The following is a 19,162-nucleotide window of genomic DNA, read 5'->3' as shown; positions in this document are numbered from 1 at the left end:
GTGAAAGGTCGAAGAGTCATAGCAAACAAAAGCCACTTTCGTTGGCTCGCTGCCCCCTTTGCCCTTTGCAAGATTTCCATGCCTTCTTTTCCTCTCGTCCCCGACTAGCCGTGCTCGCTCCCGATCGACATGCCGTACTGGCGTCCTGCAGTGCGCGCAGAGACAACCTTTCGCCTTTAGGCCTCCCGAAAGCCCTGCTATTTAAGCACGCATGGCAGGCCTCTCCTAACCAAACCTGCACGCCTTCAGCCTCGGACTCCCAGTTTCTCTTCCCCATGGAAGCAGGCCAGACAGTCCAGGAAAGCGCCCTGCACGCCGGGAGGCAGGCTTGGTGGCCTTTGGACGCCATGGCATGCAGCTTGGGCGAGACCACCAGCAGCAGCGGCTTCCTCCTTGGATGGGATCCGCAGCTCAGCTACTTCGGTCTAGGAGCATGGGGAGCTGGCACCGGCGATCTTGGTACCTGCGAGCGCGAGCTTGAGGAGCTCGTCGTCCCCAAATGTAAGCCGGTCTCGCTTTTCGTTTTCGTTTCCGTTCCCTGCAGCGCTGGTTTGTCCATGGCGCTAACTCGTTCGCTGTCTGGCATGTGTGCTAGGCATGGAGTCCCCGGTGTCGGAGGCGTCAACGGCGGCAGTCGCCGCCTTGCCGACGCCGCAGGATGCGACGGCGATGCCCGGGGACGGGGAGCTGGACGAGCTACTCCAGGTGAGAGTGGAAGCTTCACCTCCATTAACGAGGATTCACGTGCAATGCAACTCTTGTGGTCGGATTATGCTGCGTGCCTGCTTTTCTCAGCGAACTCTTGCTGTTTCGCCAGAGCTTATGGGGCTCGGACGAGGTGGAACTCGCCGTGGGCTTCACTTCCGGCAGCCCTCTGAAGGAGGCGAGCGCTGTCTCTTCCCAATGTAGGGATTCAGAAGCTGGTTTGCTCTCAGGTCTGAACTTCTGAAGTGGTTTGGCTTTGTTTACACACTTCCTGTTCTTTTTTATTTTTACTGTCCCCAAGGACTTTGGTACCATACATTTTCATTTATTTCATGATTGTGGTACGATTCCAAACAACTAGGACAGGCTTCGATGATTACTCCATTAAATAACCACGGTGCTTGTGAAATTCATGCCCGGGCCCACTCGAGATTAGCAGCACATTGCTGTCTGTCCTGACCCATCATTTCTGCATCATGCGCCTGATTTGAGAGAAGGAACAATTGCTTCAGGAAAACATTTGGTTTTTTTAATTCAGTGAGATTATGATCTCCTTGATCTCGCTGCCTTTTGTAATTTGCATCAAATTTGAGTCTTGTTTAGATGCGAAAAGTTTTGGGTGTAAAATATTGTAGCACTTTCGTTTGTATTTGGTAATTATTTTTCCGACATGGATTAACTAGACTCAAAAGATCCGTCTCGCAAATTATAGTCAAACTGTATAATTAGTTATTTTGTTTAGCTATATTTAATACTTTATGCATGCGTTCAAAGATTCGATGTGATGCGGAATTTTGTAAAATTTTAAAATTTTGAGTGCATCTAAACAAGGCCTGGGCTCGTTTTGTGTTCCTTTTGTACTAACAGTATTCTGTTCCCGCAGATGATGATCATTTCGCTCTGAACCCAATTCTGCCGACATGCCCGGAGGAGAAGGCTCTGACACAGCCACAAGCAGAGCCTCCCAGTTCCTCCTCGTCTCACTGCAACGTGGACCCATGGGCCAGTGACACCGGTGTCGCCCAGCGCCAGGCGACCCGCGCCAACTGCTCGTCTAAGCGCCCGGCACGGGAAGGTGCGGCCATGCCGACCCTGTCTCACACAGTCACACTTAACCGCAGTAACAAGTAACAATTTTTTCACCGCTCTCCGTGCGAAATTCTCATCTCTGCACGCAGAGAAAGAGGAGGGTGACGGAAGCTGCGGCAAGAAGAGCAGGAGGGCGCCGTCCTCCGCCGCCGGCACCGGTGCCGGGGCAGTGGCGCGCCCGTTCACCGTGGTGAAGCCCGGCGGCGCGGACGGCAGCGTGACGCTCGCCGACATCAACGAGTGGATCCTCACGCCGCCGGCCCGCCCCGTCCGGCATCCCGTGGGGGAGTTCGCGTGCGCCCCGCGCGTGGCGGCGGGCAACCGGCCCGCGCCGTCGGGCAAGACGGTGGCCGGCTTCACCAGGCTCCGCACTGCGGGGAGGGGCACGATCACCATCGTAAGGACAAGAGGATGAATGGTTTGTATTGCAATAGTACAAGCATATCTGCTGTAAATTTGTGGCTGATTGTACTGCGAAATTGTAAAAAGGAAACTGAGGTTTAGTGAGGATGCATGCTGCCCAAATCACAGTGAACGAGGATGAATCTGAAACCTTGTTGGATTCATGCCAAGAGGAGCAGAGAAGATTGCCGTGAAACCTTGTTGAGGAGCTTCAACCACGATTCAGAAACACGGTCGGGCTGTTGTTGTACTGTATCCCCGGACAAGAGGCTCGTACTGAGAAACCGTGTGCCGTAACAATTGTGCTGGTTGAGGCCCGTCCTCAGGAACCGTGCGCCGTAACATTTGTACGGGTTGCTGCTACTGATGCTTAAACACTTGGAAGCTAACGCACCCGTGCAAGTTACGGCCGTGCAGATACGAGCTCAGTACAAGTTGGGCGAATCCGAGGAGCCCAGGACGTCAGGATTCAGGAGCTCCTTTGCAGTAGCTGTCCGGTTGATAGTCCTCATACTCTGGATACCACTCTGCAGGCTGCAGCTGCTTCCAGACAGAGAGGAGCGAGGTAAATTGCCGACTTGAACCAGGGCGGCGCAATGTACTTCTAATTTTTCTTCCATTATTTGTGTTCAAGAGGCTCATCGTTATAAATCGAAACTAAGAGGTCTGCCTCCAGCTCCAGAACAACTTGGCTTGGCATTCCCCGGGTGTGATGGCATGGCATTTGTCCCTTCTTGCTGCAGTGCAGGGGCTCATTTGTTCTCATCAATCAGACTCCCTCGCCACTTGTTCCAGCTTGTCGCGCAGCCGATTTGTGGACTTGTGGTGCATGTGCCTCGTATCTACGTTATCAGCCAATTGAGCAACTGCAATAGATAGCACCCATGCACACCAGTTGAGCCACGCCACTGTAGCATCTACAACAGTCACAAAGGTAGGTGACTTGGAAGAGGATCCAAGTCATACGCCCATGTCTAGCCATTTTATTCTGCACCGCTCCGTGCCAAAAACGTTCCTTCGTAAAATGGTTTCTTTGCAGTTAATGCAGGGGAACCATTTCACTGACACGTGGGGCTGTTTGTGACTGGGCCCAAGTGTTAGGAACAAAGTGATGTCATTGTACCATGGGACAAAGTTTGTGCTAGAAACTGCATCCCGTGTTATTACTATATACTAGTGGATAGAAATTTGTTATGTTACTGTTTTTGGAAGAAACTGGTGTTCATCTAAGAGGGTGATGAATTAGGACGGTTAAGATAAGCAAGGGAGGCAACCTACAGGAGCACAATGAATGCTTCATAGATCTGAACATTTTAGGTCATATCCACGGGCTTAGCTTGAGCCCACTGGGAGCCCATCCATATGCACTAGCTGTAGAGTCAGGTGTGGTCCATGCGCGCTGTAGAGTAGGGCTTGGTCAAAGGAAACCTGACCGGAAATTTTTTTAGCCTAGTTCAAGCCCGGCCCGGCTAGTTAATTTAAATATTTTTAGCTAAAAAGGAGTGGGAGGCCAAAACCTGGGACCGAATTAACCGTTTTTCGAAACGTCCAAAAAGTGCCCACACTCTAGTGCTTACACTAATCTCTTGGCTCTACACCGACATCTTGCCTGTATCTATAGTGCCATATGTCCCAGCAATAACGAGTGATTCTAAATGGTTCTTGCTGCAATTTTTCATGGCAGATTTTGGAGGGGGATGAACTGGAGTAGACAAATGTGAGTAGGGAGATCTTGAATAAAATATGAGCCTATATCATCCACTGCAAGTAATAATGAAGTGGTAAAATTAATAAGAGAACAACATATTTACTATGTGTAACATGATAGGTTATAATCACTATACTGCTAAAACGACATTGAATCTTAGTATGATGTTATTCTGAGTTCTCTAACTAGTTTGTAATGCAAAGGCATGATCATGAAGACACAAAACACTATGAAGTCACACAATAGTCTTATATAGAAGTTTGAATAGACCACACACAGATGATGGTATAAAAGAGGACCATACATGGTCATGTCTAAATTATGACGGTCACAACAGTCTTTTATAAGTTCAAATGGATTGGAAATAAACGATGACATAAAGAATACATGGTCATATTCAAATAACGATAACTAGATAATGAGAAATATAACCCTAGAAAAGAGTTATATTATTTCATCTTTATTCATAGCCCTTCTTGACTCATCAAATGTAGCTCAGAAGGTGAGGCACATTAGCAACTTTGATAGGCTTGATGATATAGTCCTTTGCACCTCCATCAAGGCACCTTAATACAAAACAGGGATCTAAATAAAATTGAATACTTAGGTAAAAATTATGTAACAGACAATTTTTCTATTTACTCACTTTTTTATTCTTTCAGGGTCATCCTCGGTGCATGTAATCACCACAGGGATATGATTAATCTTGGGTGATTTCTATATACCAACCTCCGTTTCGTAATACTTCTCAACTTTGACCACTTTTTCTTTTTCTAAATACTTGGCATTGCGCGCTTCCCGAGGATTATTTTTCCAATTTTACCCTTACTATGACAAGTGGTGAGCAAGATGGCTTTCAGTTGGAGCGGCCTCAGACTCCGGAAGCCTGCGCCTGATTTGTTAAGTTTAGAGCGTCCCGCCCGTCGTTTTGAATTCGGTGTAGCACAGTACTCGCGCCAAAACTACAGGTCAGGGTTGTTCTAGAAATTTCACGGTAAGTGCAACTTTTTACTCAAGGGTATTTTCGTCATTTCCCTCAAACCAAGTGACTGTCTTGGTCTCCGTGCCTTGGTCAAAGTTGCTAATTAAACAGAAACTGAGGTTGGTAGAAAAATAACAATATTATGAATTATTTATTTTTAAATATTAGTACACAGAAACATTCAACATAACATTTGGTGAAAGTAGAACTATTTTTCATCAAAGGAACCTACCTTCACCTCAACTAGAAGGTCATAACCAGTCATATCAAGCATACAGTAATCTGTCAGAATCAACTGCACATCATGTTCCTATATTCAAGTGCATGTCGAACAAATATTTAGTTAGCAATCAAATTAACCTAAATAAGTAAGTATATTTTTTGTCAATAGCAATCATATCAACTATTGATATACCATTTCCAAGAACTCCAATGCTTGCTTTGAACCTTCCAAGTGTGCATCCAAGGGGATTCATTTTCGCAACCACTACAGTAACTTATGACTAGTGAATGGATATTGTCCTTTTATATTAACTTATTTAAATTTATATTAAATTTTGGGCACCAAAACAATTTTAAATAAAAATATTTTTAAGCGCAAAGTTTTAGATCTCATCAAGCACGACAATTATATATTGATAGGTCCAATAGTTTATATTGAATACTTGGGTATAGTGTAATTCTAAATGAAAATATTATCAACTACAAAGTTTTAAACTTCGCTGAGTTCTATAATCTCTATCTCTACTCCTAAAAATTATGTAAGAGGGACGCCGGCTTGGTGCGACCAGCGTTTTGGTTCAGCCAAGGCTCGATATCGAGCGTCTGATCACGCGACCAGACGAACAAATTGCACACGCGCCTTAGGATCATCCATTCGTCTTGCCGCTCGCGAATCTCGGCCGCGAGTAAATTACGGATCACCGCTGGCCCGTCCTTCCTCTCCCATCCCCTCCGCCCCTCTCTCCTCCCCTCCCACGCAGGGTTTTACTTACCGACCGGTCCGGCCAAACCGGTGCGGTCCGGTACCGGTATACCGGTCCGGTTTGGCCGGAAACCAGTCGGTACCGGTGGAATTCAAATTTCGCAGTACAACCGGTTCGTACCGGTATACCGGTATTCCGGCCGGTTTGACCGGTAACTGGCCAAATTCAATTTTTTTTCTTTTTTTGTTTAAATTCAAATGCTCGCAAAGTATACTAAATGAATGTTTGTATAACATGTTTTAGTCTAAATGAACCCTCCAATCCTTTTTTGTACTACTTTTACATTGTATTTATATACTTTTGTATGCACGCTTTTTTTTGTTTAACTTCAAATCCCCGCAAACTATACTAAATGAACGAATTTTTGAGAAAATTTGACACCATTAGATTTGTCGCACCTTGAAGTATTTTTAAGAATTTTTTGAGAGTTTTCATTTTTTTGAATTTAAATTTAAATTTTGAATTTGGGCCGATTTGTTACCGGTGCAAACCAGAATCGGGCCGGACCGGTTGGACCGGTTCCCACTGGTTTGGTCAACCCGGCTCCCACGTCGCGCTCTCTCTCTCCCTCTCCCATCTCTCCGCCCCTCTCTCTCCGGCCATCCCCGCACCGGCCTCTCCAGCGGCGCGCGCGGAGGCCGACCGCGTTCTCCTCTCGACCGCAGCGCTCGGCTGGCCGGCGGTGAAGCCTCCCGCGTGGCCACGGCGATGGGCGCGGAGGCCGGGAGCGCCCCAATCACCGGCCGGGCCTCGCGGGTGGATCCGGGAGCGCGGTCGAGGCTCGGCTAGGGGAGGCCGGATCCAAGGGCGAGGGCGCTGGGCAGCACGCAGGACGGCCCCTCCCTCCCTCCCCCGGCGCTGGTGGCGGCGAGGCACGGGCGGCCGGCGCGAGCGGCCTGCGCGCGGCGAGGCGCGGGTGGCCAAGTGGGCGCGGGCGGCCGGTGCGAGCGGCCTGCGCGCGGCAGCGGGGCGGAGCAGAGCAGCAGCCACGATGGGGGCGGAGCAGCGGCAGCGGCGGGGATTCCGTCGTGATTCCGTCGCCATCGCGACCACCTGGCATTTGCATCTACTCTGTTTCTCAAGGTACGGTGGCCCGCCCCATCCGCTTGCTTCTGCCCCTCCGCGGTCGCAGCTGGCCTGCTCCATCCGCCCACCACGGTCATCACCGTCGCCCTTCGGTCGTACGTCGCGCCGCCGTCGCCTTCTCACGCCTGCTCACGGCGCTGTCCGATTCCTGCCACCGGCACGCCGTCCTGCCGCCGCTGCTCATGCCTGCACACGGCGATATGATCTTGCACTTGCACCTTGTAGACTCGATCGCGGTGGTTATTAACAGCTAGCCAGCAGTAGCATCTCTATCAGAGGAAAAAGAAACAAAAGATAGTTATTAATAGAATTTTCTCGGCTGCAGCATCTTTGAGCAAATCAAAGGCTTCGTTCTCAGCTGGCCAGGGCCACACACGAGGTGGTCTCCTCTCCTCGGGTGTCTGGTACTCGATGCTGCCGCTGGTGAGCAGGTGACAGGCGCCCTCCAGCAGCGTCATGATGCACATGCAGATGGTGTTCTTCTTGAAGACCCAGCATAACGCATAGTCATCCTGGTCATGGGAAGGCAGGTAAGGAGAAAATAAAATAATCATCAACACAAATATTTTTTTTGGCAAGTTAACTTATGCCCTACACTAACACATGGTTATGCTTGTACTGCATGCTACATTTGCTAAATAATATTTGGGGTAACATTAAGCAGCATTGTCCTTTACTATGTAGATTATGTAGCATTGTATCCCATGAAGTTCAGATGGTAAAACTGCATCCCATGAAGTTAACCTACTATTATACTCCTATTTCTGCATTGTTATGCTTGCTTGGAGCACCATTTTTCATCACTCCAAAAAAATACATACATAATGGACCAATGCATTGACCAGAAGGCATGCTTTTTTTTTTGGCTATAACAGTCATAGTAATAGTGGAATGCTCTCTACTTGTCAGGCAGTTAACATTGCACCGGATAATTTAGAGGCAGACACTTCCTCGTACCGCTGCAGGTAGGTGCACTTTGTCCATGAAGTCTGATGAATGGAACTGCTCCCTCCTTTGTATTCCCAAGTGACGCCTAATTCATTTGCCTGCACTTTGTGCAGTGTTGACTGAGATTTGGCTCTAGACCAAATAGAGGCATCCCTGGCTATTGGTTTTTACTGTGACAAAGGTAAACTTTTGTTCTTCAGACGCTTGTTAGGCTATGTTTGAGTTTCTCTAATCTGATTACATGTTTATGTAGATGACTTTGATGACTTCTGTTCTCGGGCCTCTGAGTTGGTAGAGAAGGCCAGTGGAGCGCCACTTTTTACTGTTGTGCAGTCAATCGAGCCATCGAAACAGATTTATAACCAAGATGGTTGGCTGGGTTGTTCTGGCAGTAGCATGGCCAACGACGACGACCTTGATGGCTCTGGCGAAGCAGGAGAAGAGGAGTGGCAGATCCTCTAGATGGGAGGAAAACCGATGATGCTCTTGGTGATGCTCTTGTCGGAGGGCAGGGAAATAGAATGGGGGTATTGTGTCTCTTCTGCTCTGAACTTGTCTTTGGGTTTCTGGTTGTGACAGTGTGAGGGTACTTGCTCTTTAGTTATCGTATATTGATTCGGGTTTGGCTCGTCAGTTTGGCGATTCTAATCTTGGGCCAGTAAGGTCACTATGGCTTTTCTTTAGTCACTGATATTGGGGCCTTTAAGCAATAATTCATCTAAAACACAATGCATCAAGGTTGCTATAAGTGTAAATGAATTAAGCACTGTAAACAAGAATTGTTTTGCTTGCTGTAAGCTTGTGAACTTAGTGTGTCCTTCCAATGATGGATATTTTAATTTCATCGAGTGTAATAATTTTTAGATGTGCAGAATACTGTTTTGGGTTTATTTTTATTCACTCGTTGCATTGGAACACTTCTTTCGAGTCTCAATTAGCCTTAAAATAGCATGTAGCTAAGATCAACGTCATGTTACACATGCTGTATATTACGATGAAAAAATTTTACCACTGGAGTTGAATTTTGTAGAAGCTTTACTAAATTGAATTATTTTTATACATGAATTAATATAATTTTTGTTGCTTGTAGCAACGCACGGGCACGAACCAAGTTTTAATATAAAGTTTATTAACATCTGACTTCATATGAAAAACTTATAAATATTTATGTGCAAATGATGGATTTTTACCGCCTAGTTTATTTTCATTGCCAGATCGTGTATAGACCTGGCAGTAAAACACACCTATTACAACCAGTCTGTAGTATAAGACAGTGGTGATAGTTATTTTCACCTATCGCTGGTGGTGAAACCCCTTTGCAGTGACATATTTTGTAGTAGTGCTTGTTTCATTTGACAAACTCAAGTTGAAACATTATGAAACAAGTTGAAAGGATCTAATGCCCCAAAGAGGGTATGAAGTAGGACTAATTCAAATTTAAACTAGAACAAGAAGCAACCTTAGTCTATGGTTTTTTTATGGAAACAACCTTTTCCTTCTATGCTAGTCAAACAATCATGATGTCGGTGTCCAGACCCGGCGGTCCGGCACCAACTAGTGAAGATGCTGCGTGATCCCTCACCCTAGATGGTTGATGCAAGAGGTAACACAGGAACACACGGATTTATTCTGGTTCCGGCCGCGGGGCCGTACGTCCAGCAAAGGGGTGTGCGAGTGCACTGTACTATCTTGCACCGGGGTGCTTGTAGTAGGGGGTACAAGCGAGGCAAGAGTGGGAGGGAAGCTCCCAAGTCTCTGCTAGATGATTGAGGCAAGTGCCAATATCAGAGAGAGTGAGCTAGTGAAGCTAAATGAGTTAGTCATATTAGAGGATGGGAAGTTAGATCGGATGAGAAGTGAGATCCGATCCCCCAGGAAGGAGCCCGCCTCCTCCTTTTATAGACACAAGGAGGGGCGGTGTACATGTACGGGGGTCAGAAGTCGTCGTCTTCTCTCCGAATCGGGGGTGCACAGTGGATGTCTACTGTAGAAGGTACACTGTGAGGCACTGGAGAGTAAGGCGCCGGGCGTGCAGTTGTCCTGGGCAACATCCTGGCCTTGCGATGATCGCGCCGGCGTCCTGATAGCTCCTGTGGGCGTCGTGGCGGTTGTTGTGGAGGGTACCGTCCTCCAGGCATGCGTGGCAGGGCGTCGAGGGTCCTCCAGGCGGAGGTCTTGCTCTATTCATGGCCCGGGCCACGTCCGAGGGTCGCGCCCATGCCGATCGAGGGTTCTGCAGTAGAGAAAGTACGAAGGGAGTACGGGGAGTAGGCAGCACAGTGGCGAGAGCAGTGCCAGGCACGTCCGCACAGGGCGCCGCAGGTTCCCACAGTGTCACCACAGGGCCGGGGATGGCGGAGCAGTGCCCGGAGTTGGCGGACGGGACTCCGGTCACAGCTGCTGTGCGGTGTGGTGGTCTGACGCCGCATGACTCCCCACTCCGCGGTGGAGTGGTTGGCATTTATTGCCTCTGTTAGGCGGGTAGGTGAGCCGGTGGATCGTTAACTCCGTCAGCCGAGGGGTAGCCTCGAGCGAGTCGGAGTTAGTTCGCTCTCCCGAGGGTAGGTCCACTACCCTCGAGCGAGGCGGAGACGCGGTGCGCTGTCGAGGGTCTCGGCAGGGAGGCCTCGAGTGAGGCGGAGATTGCTCCGCGGGTTCGAGGGGGGTTCGGACGGGCTATACCACAGAGCTGGGCTATGAATTGGGCCTCTTTGGGTCCTGGAGAGGACTTTTGGTGTCGTTAAGTGAGTTGGGGCCGTCGAGTAATCCTTCTTTCCCTTCGGATCGGAGGAAGACTGTGGGCCTTGACTCGTTGTGACTATAGAGCGTGTCGGGAGGGCGGGGTCGTGGGCCCGGTTGCCCAATCGTGTTTTGCATTTTTAGGGGTGATTTAGTCCCCTAATTAGGGTGCCCCTAATTATGGTACCCGACACATGATGATGCAATGCTAGAGCGCAATTGATGAACTAGCTACTAAGCACACAGACAAGAGCAAGAATCAAACTTGCAAGAAAGTAAATTCTCATAGTTAAAAGAAAGGATGCAAAGGCACTTGATTGTTTAGCATGTATAAAGGAGTTGGCATTCTTCCTTAATCTATGTTGTAGCTTACAAAGGGTTTTTTTCTCCCCTTTTTGCTACAAAGACTCGAGTGCTCACTAAGAATTCCTCTTCTCCATATCTAGAATACCGGGCTACATACCTTATACGAATTTTCTCCTTGGAAGCTCCCACAATATCATGTGTATTATGTGGTGTTCGATATTTGTCTTCCTATCTGGTATTACACCTATTGTATATACCCTCGGCATATTGTGATCTAAGACATTGGTTGTCATTCAAAACATACATTATGGTTTGAATTAATTAATCACCAAAATTTACCACATACCTTAAGGCCTGGATTCTTATAGGATCTACCCAGACCAAGAATATACAGCTCAACTTTGAATTCTAGGCCCAAGGCCTTCAATTGCTTCTGCAGCCCATCTATACACCACACAACGTTCATGTATTGCTTCTTACTTGAGGCATTGTAGTCAAAAGTAGAGGAAGTTCATTGTAGATATATTCCCATATCTTACGGGTACATTCATTGTGGATATAAACTATATCTTACGGATATGTTCATTGCAGATATATTCTATATCTTAGGGTTACGTTCATTGCAGATATAATCTATACCTTACAGATAAACTCACTTGTCGTCTAGCAACAGATAACAGCTATCATTCTAGGACTATTCGCTGTTTCTATATCATTAGGATATTGTTACTATCGGCACACTATTCTAGGTTTAGAGATATTGTTAGTATAGCCATAAGTTATTAATTCTTAGCCTAAAGATATTCCTGATATATCAAATATAGCGGAAAGTTATTTATTCTTTATCTATCTTGAGGATTGAGGATGTAGCTAGTACAACCAAACCTTGCTATATAAATAGGTACATTGTGGCTTCACCTCCACAACAACAACACAATACAAACCATTTTACACCAAAGGTTGCAAGGCCGACCTGAAAGCAAAGAGTACGATGGCCACTCCTCATGTTCTCTTGGTTGAGGACTCTTGTGTTGACCGTCTCGTTGCATCGAGGCTTTTAAAGAGCTTTAACATTCGAGGTGAAATGACTAATATGAATTTCCATTTGCATTCTACAATCAATCTTTTAGATGTATTGTTTTCTAAGTATATTTAGTTCTAAGTTTCATACCTATTCCAAAATGGAGAATTATGGTATGTACTAGTGACTTCCCATGCCACATAGATGCACTTATGTTCTTGTGTAGTGATGTGGTTTGCAATTGTTTCAATCAGGTACACCTTGAGTTACAATGGATTTTAATTTTGGCTATTTTTTAAATATATAAAGTCGATCTATTTTCATATCTTTAATACTTTTATCTTTGCCTAAGCCGTTCCGTGTTTAATATATTTCTTGTTATTATTCTTGCGAACTTTGCAGTGACTGCAGTGGAAGGTCCTAAGGAAGCCTTGACTTTCTTGGATATGGTATATGTATATAGTTTATAAAATTGCTATTCACAATGGTATCCTTACTTATTTTAGTTAATTTCATTATTTACTAAATATTTATCTATATGCACTTGAATATAGGAACATGATGTGCTATTGATTCTCACTGATTACTGTATGCCTGATATGACTGGTTATGATCTTCTGGTTGAGGTCAAGGTAGGTTCCTTTATGGAAAATAGTTCTAATTTCATCAAATGCTATATTGAGTCTTTTGCTCCATGAACTAATAATTAATTAAAAACTTGTTTCCCAAACAGAAATCACCCAAGCTTAACCATCTCCCTGTGGTGATTACATGCACTGAGGACATCCCTGAAAGGATTAAAATGTGAGTAAATAGATAAACTGTCAACTCATGTAATTTTTCACATAATTTTTACCTAACTAATCAGTTTGTTCTATGTTCCCATTTTGTATGAAGGTGCCTTGATGGAGGTGCAAAGGACTACATCATCAAGCCCATCAAAGTTGCTGATGTGCCTCGCCTTCTGAGCTACATTTGATGAGCCGACAAGGGCGATGAATAAAGACGACATAATATAACTCTTCTAAAGGGTTATATTTCTCGTTATCTAGCAGCCATCGCTATTTAGATTTGACCATATATGGTCCCCTTTATATCATCATTTGCTTTCAACCCGTTTGAATTTATGTAAGACTATTATGTGACTATCGTGACCATATGTATGGTTCACTTTTATGTCACTATTTGTGTTCGATCCGTTTGAACTTCTATATAAGACTATTAATAAAGTGACTTTAAGTTTTTTATGTCTTCATGATTGTGCCTTTACATTGCAAACTACTCTACCAAACTAGTTTGAAAACTAAGAAGAGATTTATGCTAAGATGCAAAGCTGTTTAGTGGTCAAGAGGTTATTACGTGCCATGTTAACATTCACCCTGCTAATGGTTTGGGTTGAAATGGGTTCTATAGGTTGAGTTTTGATGTGGAGTGTGTTTGGATGGATTCAAATGGATTATATTAGGTAATGAGGTGGGGGCGGAGTGGGTTCTATATAAATGCGGATTGGGATGGGTTAAAATGGATACTTTGTGCAAAACTATGACTACAGATAAATGTCGGTCCCGCGTTAAAGTTGGACATTAAAATTAAAAATCTCGCGCTCACACTATAAAATTTCGTGGAAATTGATTGAAATTTGTTGGAGATGACTAAGTATGACTGGCAGCTACTATGTACAAAATAGTGTGGCTAGAACTATACATGGACCCCACGTCAAGAACCGGACCCCAAAAATAAAACCTCGCGTTCACACTATTAAGTTTCATCGAAATTGATTGAAATTTGTTGACGATGACTCTGTATGATTAGCAACTACTCTGTGCAAAGTAGTGTGGGCTAGAACTATACGTGGACCTCACATATGTAGTTTTTTTTTACTTTTTCTTCTTCTACTATTGTATTATGTTCCTAGAAAAAATTAGTTAAATCTTGCCTCCGAAGATTGTTATCTTCTGAAAAAACACTTAATCTGCAAACTCTTTTCACTCTCTCAGATGCTCCAGCCTGCAAATTATCAACTCTGCCAACATTGTTCTGCTGCCAACAAAAGTGGGTGCAGCTGCTATAACAGACTTCCGACCGATTAGCTTGATTCATTCCTTTATCAAGATAATCACAAAGGCACTTGCTCTGCACCTTGCCCCTTTCATGAATAGTATCGTCTCAACAAATCAAAGTGCCTTTATCAAGAAAAGAAGTATCCATGATAACTACCTAGCAGTAAGGAATATGGCAAGACGTTTTCATAGAAACCGAAACCCAACCCTCTTCTTCAAGCTTGATATTGCCAAAGCTTTCAACTCCGTATGATGGGACTATCTACTCACCTTGTTACAAAAACAGGGTTTCCCTGGTAGATGGAGGGAAATGATTGCACGCCTCCTCTCAACATCGTGCTCACGAATCCTGCTCAACGGAGTTCCAACCTGGCCGATTCAGCATGGCCGTGGCCTGCGTCAAGGCGACCCCCTCTCACCGCTTTTATTCGTCATTGCTATTGATCCCTTGAAAAAGCTCCTCAACTTGGCAACAGAAAGGGGGATTTTCAGCAAAGTAAGAGGCCATGCACCAGGAATCCGAGTCTCCTTGTATGCGCATGATGCCGCACTTTTCCTAGCGCCAGTTAAAAGGGAAGTATCCTCCCTTGCAGAGTTGCTGAATTTGTTTGGAGAAGCAACTGGATTGAAGACAAATTTTCAGAAATCTACAGTAATGCCCATACATTGCAATGGTGTAAATGTGAGACAAGTGCTAGCAGACTTGCCTGCAAATCACACCCACTTTCCAATCAAGTACTTGGGCCTCCCTTTGACCACTGTTCGCTTGCGGAGGGTTGATTTCCAACCTCTTGTCGACAAAACGGTGGCAAAGCTTAACAGTTGGAATGGTAGAAACTTGAACAATACTGGAAGGCTAACTCTCGTCAAGTCGGTCCTCACTTCACAAGTTGTTTACTTCCTGACGGCTTTACGAGCACCAAAGGCAACCTTGCAAGATATTGACGCAAGGCGCAAGCAGTTTCTATGGGCCGGCATAGACAGAATTACAGGGGCCAAGTGCAAGGGAAATTGGACAAGAGCTGCATGGTCGAAGGAAAATGGAGGCTTAGGCATCCTGCACCTCGGAAAATTTGCGAGAGCTCTCCGTTTTTTATGGCTTTGGCGCGATTGGAATCCTGAGGGCAAGCCTTGGGTCGGCAGTGAGCTTCCTTGTAATGAAACAGATAAGCATCTGTTCGCCGCAGCAACCACAATCAAAATTAGGAATGGGAGGAAAATAGCCTTTTGGAACAATGCTTTGGATGCAGGGCACGCGCCCAAGGGATCTGGCACCATCAGTATACACTATCTCGAAGAGAAAAAATAGAACGCTAAATGAAGCACTAGTTAGAAATACTTGGATAAAGGATTTGGACCTGCTACACCCATCCATCTCCGTGCAGCTCATTACAGAATTTGTACAGCTTTGGAAAACAGTCCAACAAGTGAACCTCACACACACATCCAAGATGAAATCTGCTGGAAATTCAGAGTCATGCCAATTTTCATCAAGTTCCGCCTACCGCGCACAGTTTCTTGGGGCAATGAGCACCAACTTCAACAAAATCATTTGGACGGCATGGGCACCCCCAAAATGCAAATTCTTTAGCTGGCTAGTGGTTCAAGATAGAATTTGGATGGCAGATAGGTTGCGCACGAGGGGCTGGCCACATAACCCAACCTGTTCACTTTTGTCGTAGGTGTCTGGAGACAGCAAATCACCTTTTTTGTCAAATGCAGGTTCACCAGGCGCATTTGGGTCGTCCTATCCTCTTGGCTTGGGGAGCCTTCTGTGCACCCGACAAACTGGAAACACACAAACTCGGTCCATGAATGGTGGTCGGAAATGGCTGTGATAAGAGGAGTTTCGCGCAAGGGTTTAAAATCTCTTGTCATTCTCGTATGCTGGGAGATCTGGAATGAGCGTAATGCAGGTATCTTCAACGGTACAAAAGCGCCTTCGTTTGCAGTGACAGAGAAGATTAAGAGAGAGGTTTCATCTTGGATTTTGGTAGGGGCGAAGCATCTGGCATGTCTAATTGGTAGAGTTTGAGTTATTTTCTAGAGAATGTGAATGCGGGCTCTCTTTGTAAAGTTTTTTCTTCCAGTTTTGTAGCCTCTTGGCTTTACTCTCTCCTTATTAATACAACGGGCAGCTCTCCTGCCGGTTCCGTTTTAGAAAACAAGTAATGGAATGACCGAGTGAGTACGTTTGCCAATGGACAAATCCTACAACAAAACCCTCCAATCGCATCTTCACCTGATCTCACAGGAAAATATATTATTCATGATCACGGACGATTACTCATCTATCTTGTGTCTTACTCGACTCGTTCCAAATCATAGATGGTTTTGAGTTTTTTAAATATATAAATTTTACTATGCATCTAGATGTAAACTATTCATAGACTTATAATTTTGGGTCTTGGCTGTGCTGGCTAACAAAATCATGTAAAAGATTGGTTTATACAGGGATTGCAGCTTTGTGTTGCGCGATTTGGCGTTCCAAAAATGATTTCTTTTGGAAAAGAGAAGCTTTATTGATCTTAGACAATTACATCAAGGTGATAATATTATATAATATTCATCCAGGCCTCTGCATAACTAAGATGCACACAGCCTATGAAAAAGAAACAAAAAAAGAGAACGCAGTGACCTAAAGATCATGCCGCAACAAACTACCACAAGCGACTTCACCTTCATCCGCTTCGCAAACCAAAGCAGCTCTTGGACTATGAAGTAGGCTCCCGAGACAACGCCTCCAACGAGGAAACGGCACGCGCACGTGCCGACATTGCAGTGACCCAACCAATTAAGGCCAGATCAAAAGTTTTCACCTGAGGGAGTAATTCATCTTAATCCAAACAATGCCTTCAACAAGGTCACTGCCAGGTTCAACCAATTAAGGTCAGCCCTAAGAATTTCTTCCCGAAACCGATGAATTAGTAACAAGTACCACCACAACAAAGTCACACCGTGTTGCTTCCCCCTTCTTACCAGGCCAATGCTTCCATATAGACCAGACTTGACCCACTTCGAACGGCCACGAACTCCAAGTCCGGCAGACCATCTGAACTCGGATACCATGCTGCAAAGCAAGGTTTTCAAGGCGTCACCTAGGCGTCCAGGCGGTAAAAAAACCTGGGCGTCCGCGTCGCTTTGCCATTCCTCGCCTTGCCGCCGTTCCAGAGCTGCGCCGTCAAGGGTCGGAGCTGCGCGCGCCGCCTCCTATCCTTCCTCCTCCGGTCTTGCATCGTGCGGACGCGGTCCTCCACCGGACAGAGAGGGGCCTCCGCCAGGGCCGCGCGCCGGGAAAAGCCGCCGCTGGATGTGGTCACCGTCGAGCGGCAGGGGAAGAGAGGAACTGCTGCCGCTGCCGCTGAAGGCAGGGGCGGAGGAGGAGGGAGGGTTGGGCGGTGACGGAGGAGGCCAGGGTGGGCGATGGAGGTGGAGGTGGCAGGGGTGGGTAGCAGCGGAGGTGGAGGAGCGCGGCGGCGGCGAGTGAGGAGGCAGAGGCGGGCTGGTGGCAGCGGCGCGGCTGGAGGAATCGGAGGAGGAATTGGTGGGGATGGAACCGGTATGTTAGGGTTAGGATATGTAGTGGGGAGTTGGGCTGATTTAATGGGCTTCTTTTCACCTTTACGCCCACTAGTTCTCTTCTTTTTCTTTTCTTTTACTGGTGACTATCTAAATTTGCTAGGCTAAAGTCTAGTTAAGGAAGTAATTAAGGCGTCGCCTCGCCTCGCACCTTAACCGCCTAGGCGACTGAGCGGTTTCCCGTCGCCTCGCCTCGCCCTACCGCTTTAAAAACCTTGCTGCAAAGTAGCCACTGGGTACCCGTGCATAATCCACCGGAACAAAAGTGCAGATGAAATCCATCTTCGAGGAATCCGCGACTGAAGCCAAGGTGACTAGGGATGTAAATGGTACAGATATTTCCCGACTGTATTCGAATTCGACTATTCAATATCCGTAACTGATCCGTATCCAAATACTCAAAAGTTATATTTTTATGATGTCGACATCCATTGCAATCTTATCCGGCAAAAACTAGCACTATCCATTTTCGACTCCGTATTCGAACAAAAATATGAAAATAAATACGATATCAATAATATCCGTCCGTATCTGATCCGTTTACATCCCTAAAGGTGACTCATGTCTCTTGGTCTATATGAAAAACAAAGGTGAAATTGAAGACACCATCACCAGAAGTAGTTGCAAAGTCCGGAGCTAGCCCTTCCAACACCAAAGTCGAAGGCGCAACTGCCGGAGAGGAGTCACCACTGGAGGCCAAGTCGACGTCAGATCTACATCCAGGGGCCCCAAAGCCACCCATCGCGAACCACACAAAACTGCCAAAGCGGCTGGGCGCTGGGAAGAACGAGACCTCCATGCTGCGCCGGAAACGCCACTGACATCACCCAAGAGGTCACCTCCAATTCTGTGAAGCCTGCGCCACCACGCCTCAATGCCTTCCGTGCAAGCCCCCCACCGAGGGCACCGTCCCCTGCCCCGGGGCTGCCGGATCCGGATGCGAACCCGGTGCTGCCCGGGCCACCGCACCGACAGCAGCCGACTGTGGCTGCAGCGAAGAGCCGCTCCGACGGGATCCCATGAAGACGGGACCGCAGAGCCGGCGATGCCAGATCCAGATCAGCCGCGCCGCAGACCCGCTGGAGTCGCACGCCAGCCGCCGGCCGCCGGACTCCCATGCGGATCCGGCAGACCCACCTGAAGCCGGCAGCCATCGTGGGCCACTCGCGGGACCTCCCAGATCCTCGCGAGCCACGCCCATACACGAGGAAAGGACCTCGCCGCCGCCGTCCTAGGAGGGACGCGGACTTCCGGACCCCTGCTCATGCAGCGGCGAGGTGTGGACGAGGTTGGGGAGGGGCGGCGGCGGTGTTGGCCTGGGTGCCGCCCGTGTCGCCCCTCCTAAAAATGATATTGTCTTCTAAAAAACTAAAAACCAAAATCTTTGCAGATCCTTTTCAAGGCCACTTATCTTACAAGAGCCTGGGCGATTCTTCACAAGGAGAAGGACAGGGAGGCCATTGCCACTGCTTGCCGCATGCTAGAAACCGTGGCAATGGATTTTTTTTTGCAACAAATGGGTGGATGTTTAGCAATAGGCTTGGCTTGTAA

The 19,162-nt window shown here is 46.8% G+C and overlaps 2 protein-coding genes across 3 annotated transcripts; both read left to right on the top strand.

Moving 5' to 3' along the window:
* The first annotated feature begins 246 nt into the window (after positions 1-246).
* LOC120677477 (protein XRI1-like) lies at positions 247-2,883 on the top strand. Its single transcript, XM_039958632.1, has 5 exons — positions 247-501; positions 596-705; positions 818-935; positions 1,589-1,780; positions 1,884-2,883. Exons 1-5 carry the CDS (start codon positions 276-278, stop codon positions 2,207-2,209), a joined length of 972 nt encoding a protein of 323 aa, XP_039814566.1. The 5' UTR covers positions 247-275; the 3' UTR covers positions 2,210-2,883.
* A 3,535-nt stretch (positions 2,884-6,418) lies between these two features.
* Positions 6,419-13,227, top strand: LOC120678947 (two-component response regulator ORR12-like). 2 transcript variants are annotated; one of them, XR_005676901.1, is made up of 6 exons: positions 6,419-6,955; positions 7,284-7,488; positions 7,868-7,923; positions 8,020-8,087; positions 8,160-8,433; positions 12,375-12,427. XR_005676901.1 is itself a non-coding variant. In XM_039960412.1 (5 exons), the coding sequence occupies exons 1-5, from the start codon at positions 11,943-11,945 to the stop codon at positions 12,949-12,951; spliced, it is 366 nt and encodes a 121-aa protein (XP_039816346.1). In that variant the 5' UTR covers positions 9,569-11,942; the 3' UTR covers positions 12,952-13,227. The 2 variants fall into 2 exon arrangements, 1 of the variants encoding a protein (XP_039816346.1); XM_039960412.1 differs by lacking the exons at positions 6,419-6,955; positions 7,284-7,488; positions 7,868-7,923; positions 8,020-8,087; positions 8,160-8,433 and adding exons at positions 9,569-12,030; positions 12,527-12,604; positions 12,706-12,776; positions 12,870-13,227 and having other exon boundaries at positions 12,375-12,421.
* Positions 13,228-19,162: the final 5,935 nt, after the last annotated feature.

Source organism: Panicum virgatum, chromosome 6N (genome assembly GCF_016808335.1).
Source record: "Panicum virgatum strain AP13 chromosome 6N, P.virgatum_v5, whole genome shotgun sequence".
Lineage (NCBI taxonomy): Eukaryota > Viridiplantae > Streptophyta > Magnoliopsida > Poales > Poaceae > Panicum > Panicum virgatum.
Note: the sequence above shows the minus strand (reverse complement) of the source record. Positions and strands in the feature narration are given on the sequence as shown.

Excerpts from the sequence above, each read along its gene's own strand:
- LOC120678947 (XM_039960412.1), top strand. The coding sequence starts at position 11,943 with ATGGCCACTCCTCATGTTCTCTTGGTTGAGGACTCTTGTGTTGACCGT. Across the intron at positions 12,031-12,374 it reads AAAGAGCTTTAACATTCGAG|TGACTGCAGTGGAAGGTCCT; the intron begins GTGAAATGACTA and ends CGAACTTTGCAG. Across the intron at positions 12,605-12,705 it reads ATCTTCTGGTTGAGGTCAAG|AAATCACCCAAGCTTAACCA; the intron begins GTAGGTTCCTTT and ends TTTCCCAAACAG.
- LOC120677477 (XM_039958632.1), top strand. The coding sequence starts at position 276 with ATGGAAGCAGGCCAGACAGTCCAGGAAAGCGCCCTGCACGCCGGGAGG. Across the intron at positions 936-1,588 it reads AGAAGCTGGTTTGCTCTCAG|ATGATGATCATTTCGCTCTG; the intron begins GTCTGAACTTCT and ends CTGTTCCCGCAG. Across the intron at positions 1,781-1,883 it reads TAAGCGCCCGGCACGGGAAG|AGAAAGAGGAGGGTGACGGA; the intron begins GTGCGGCCATGC and ends CTCTGCACGCAG.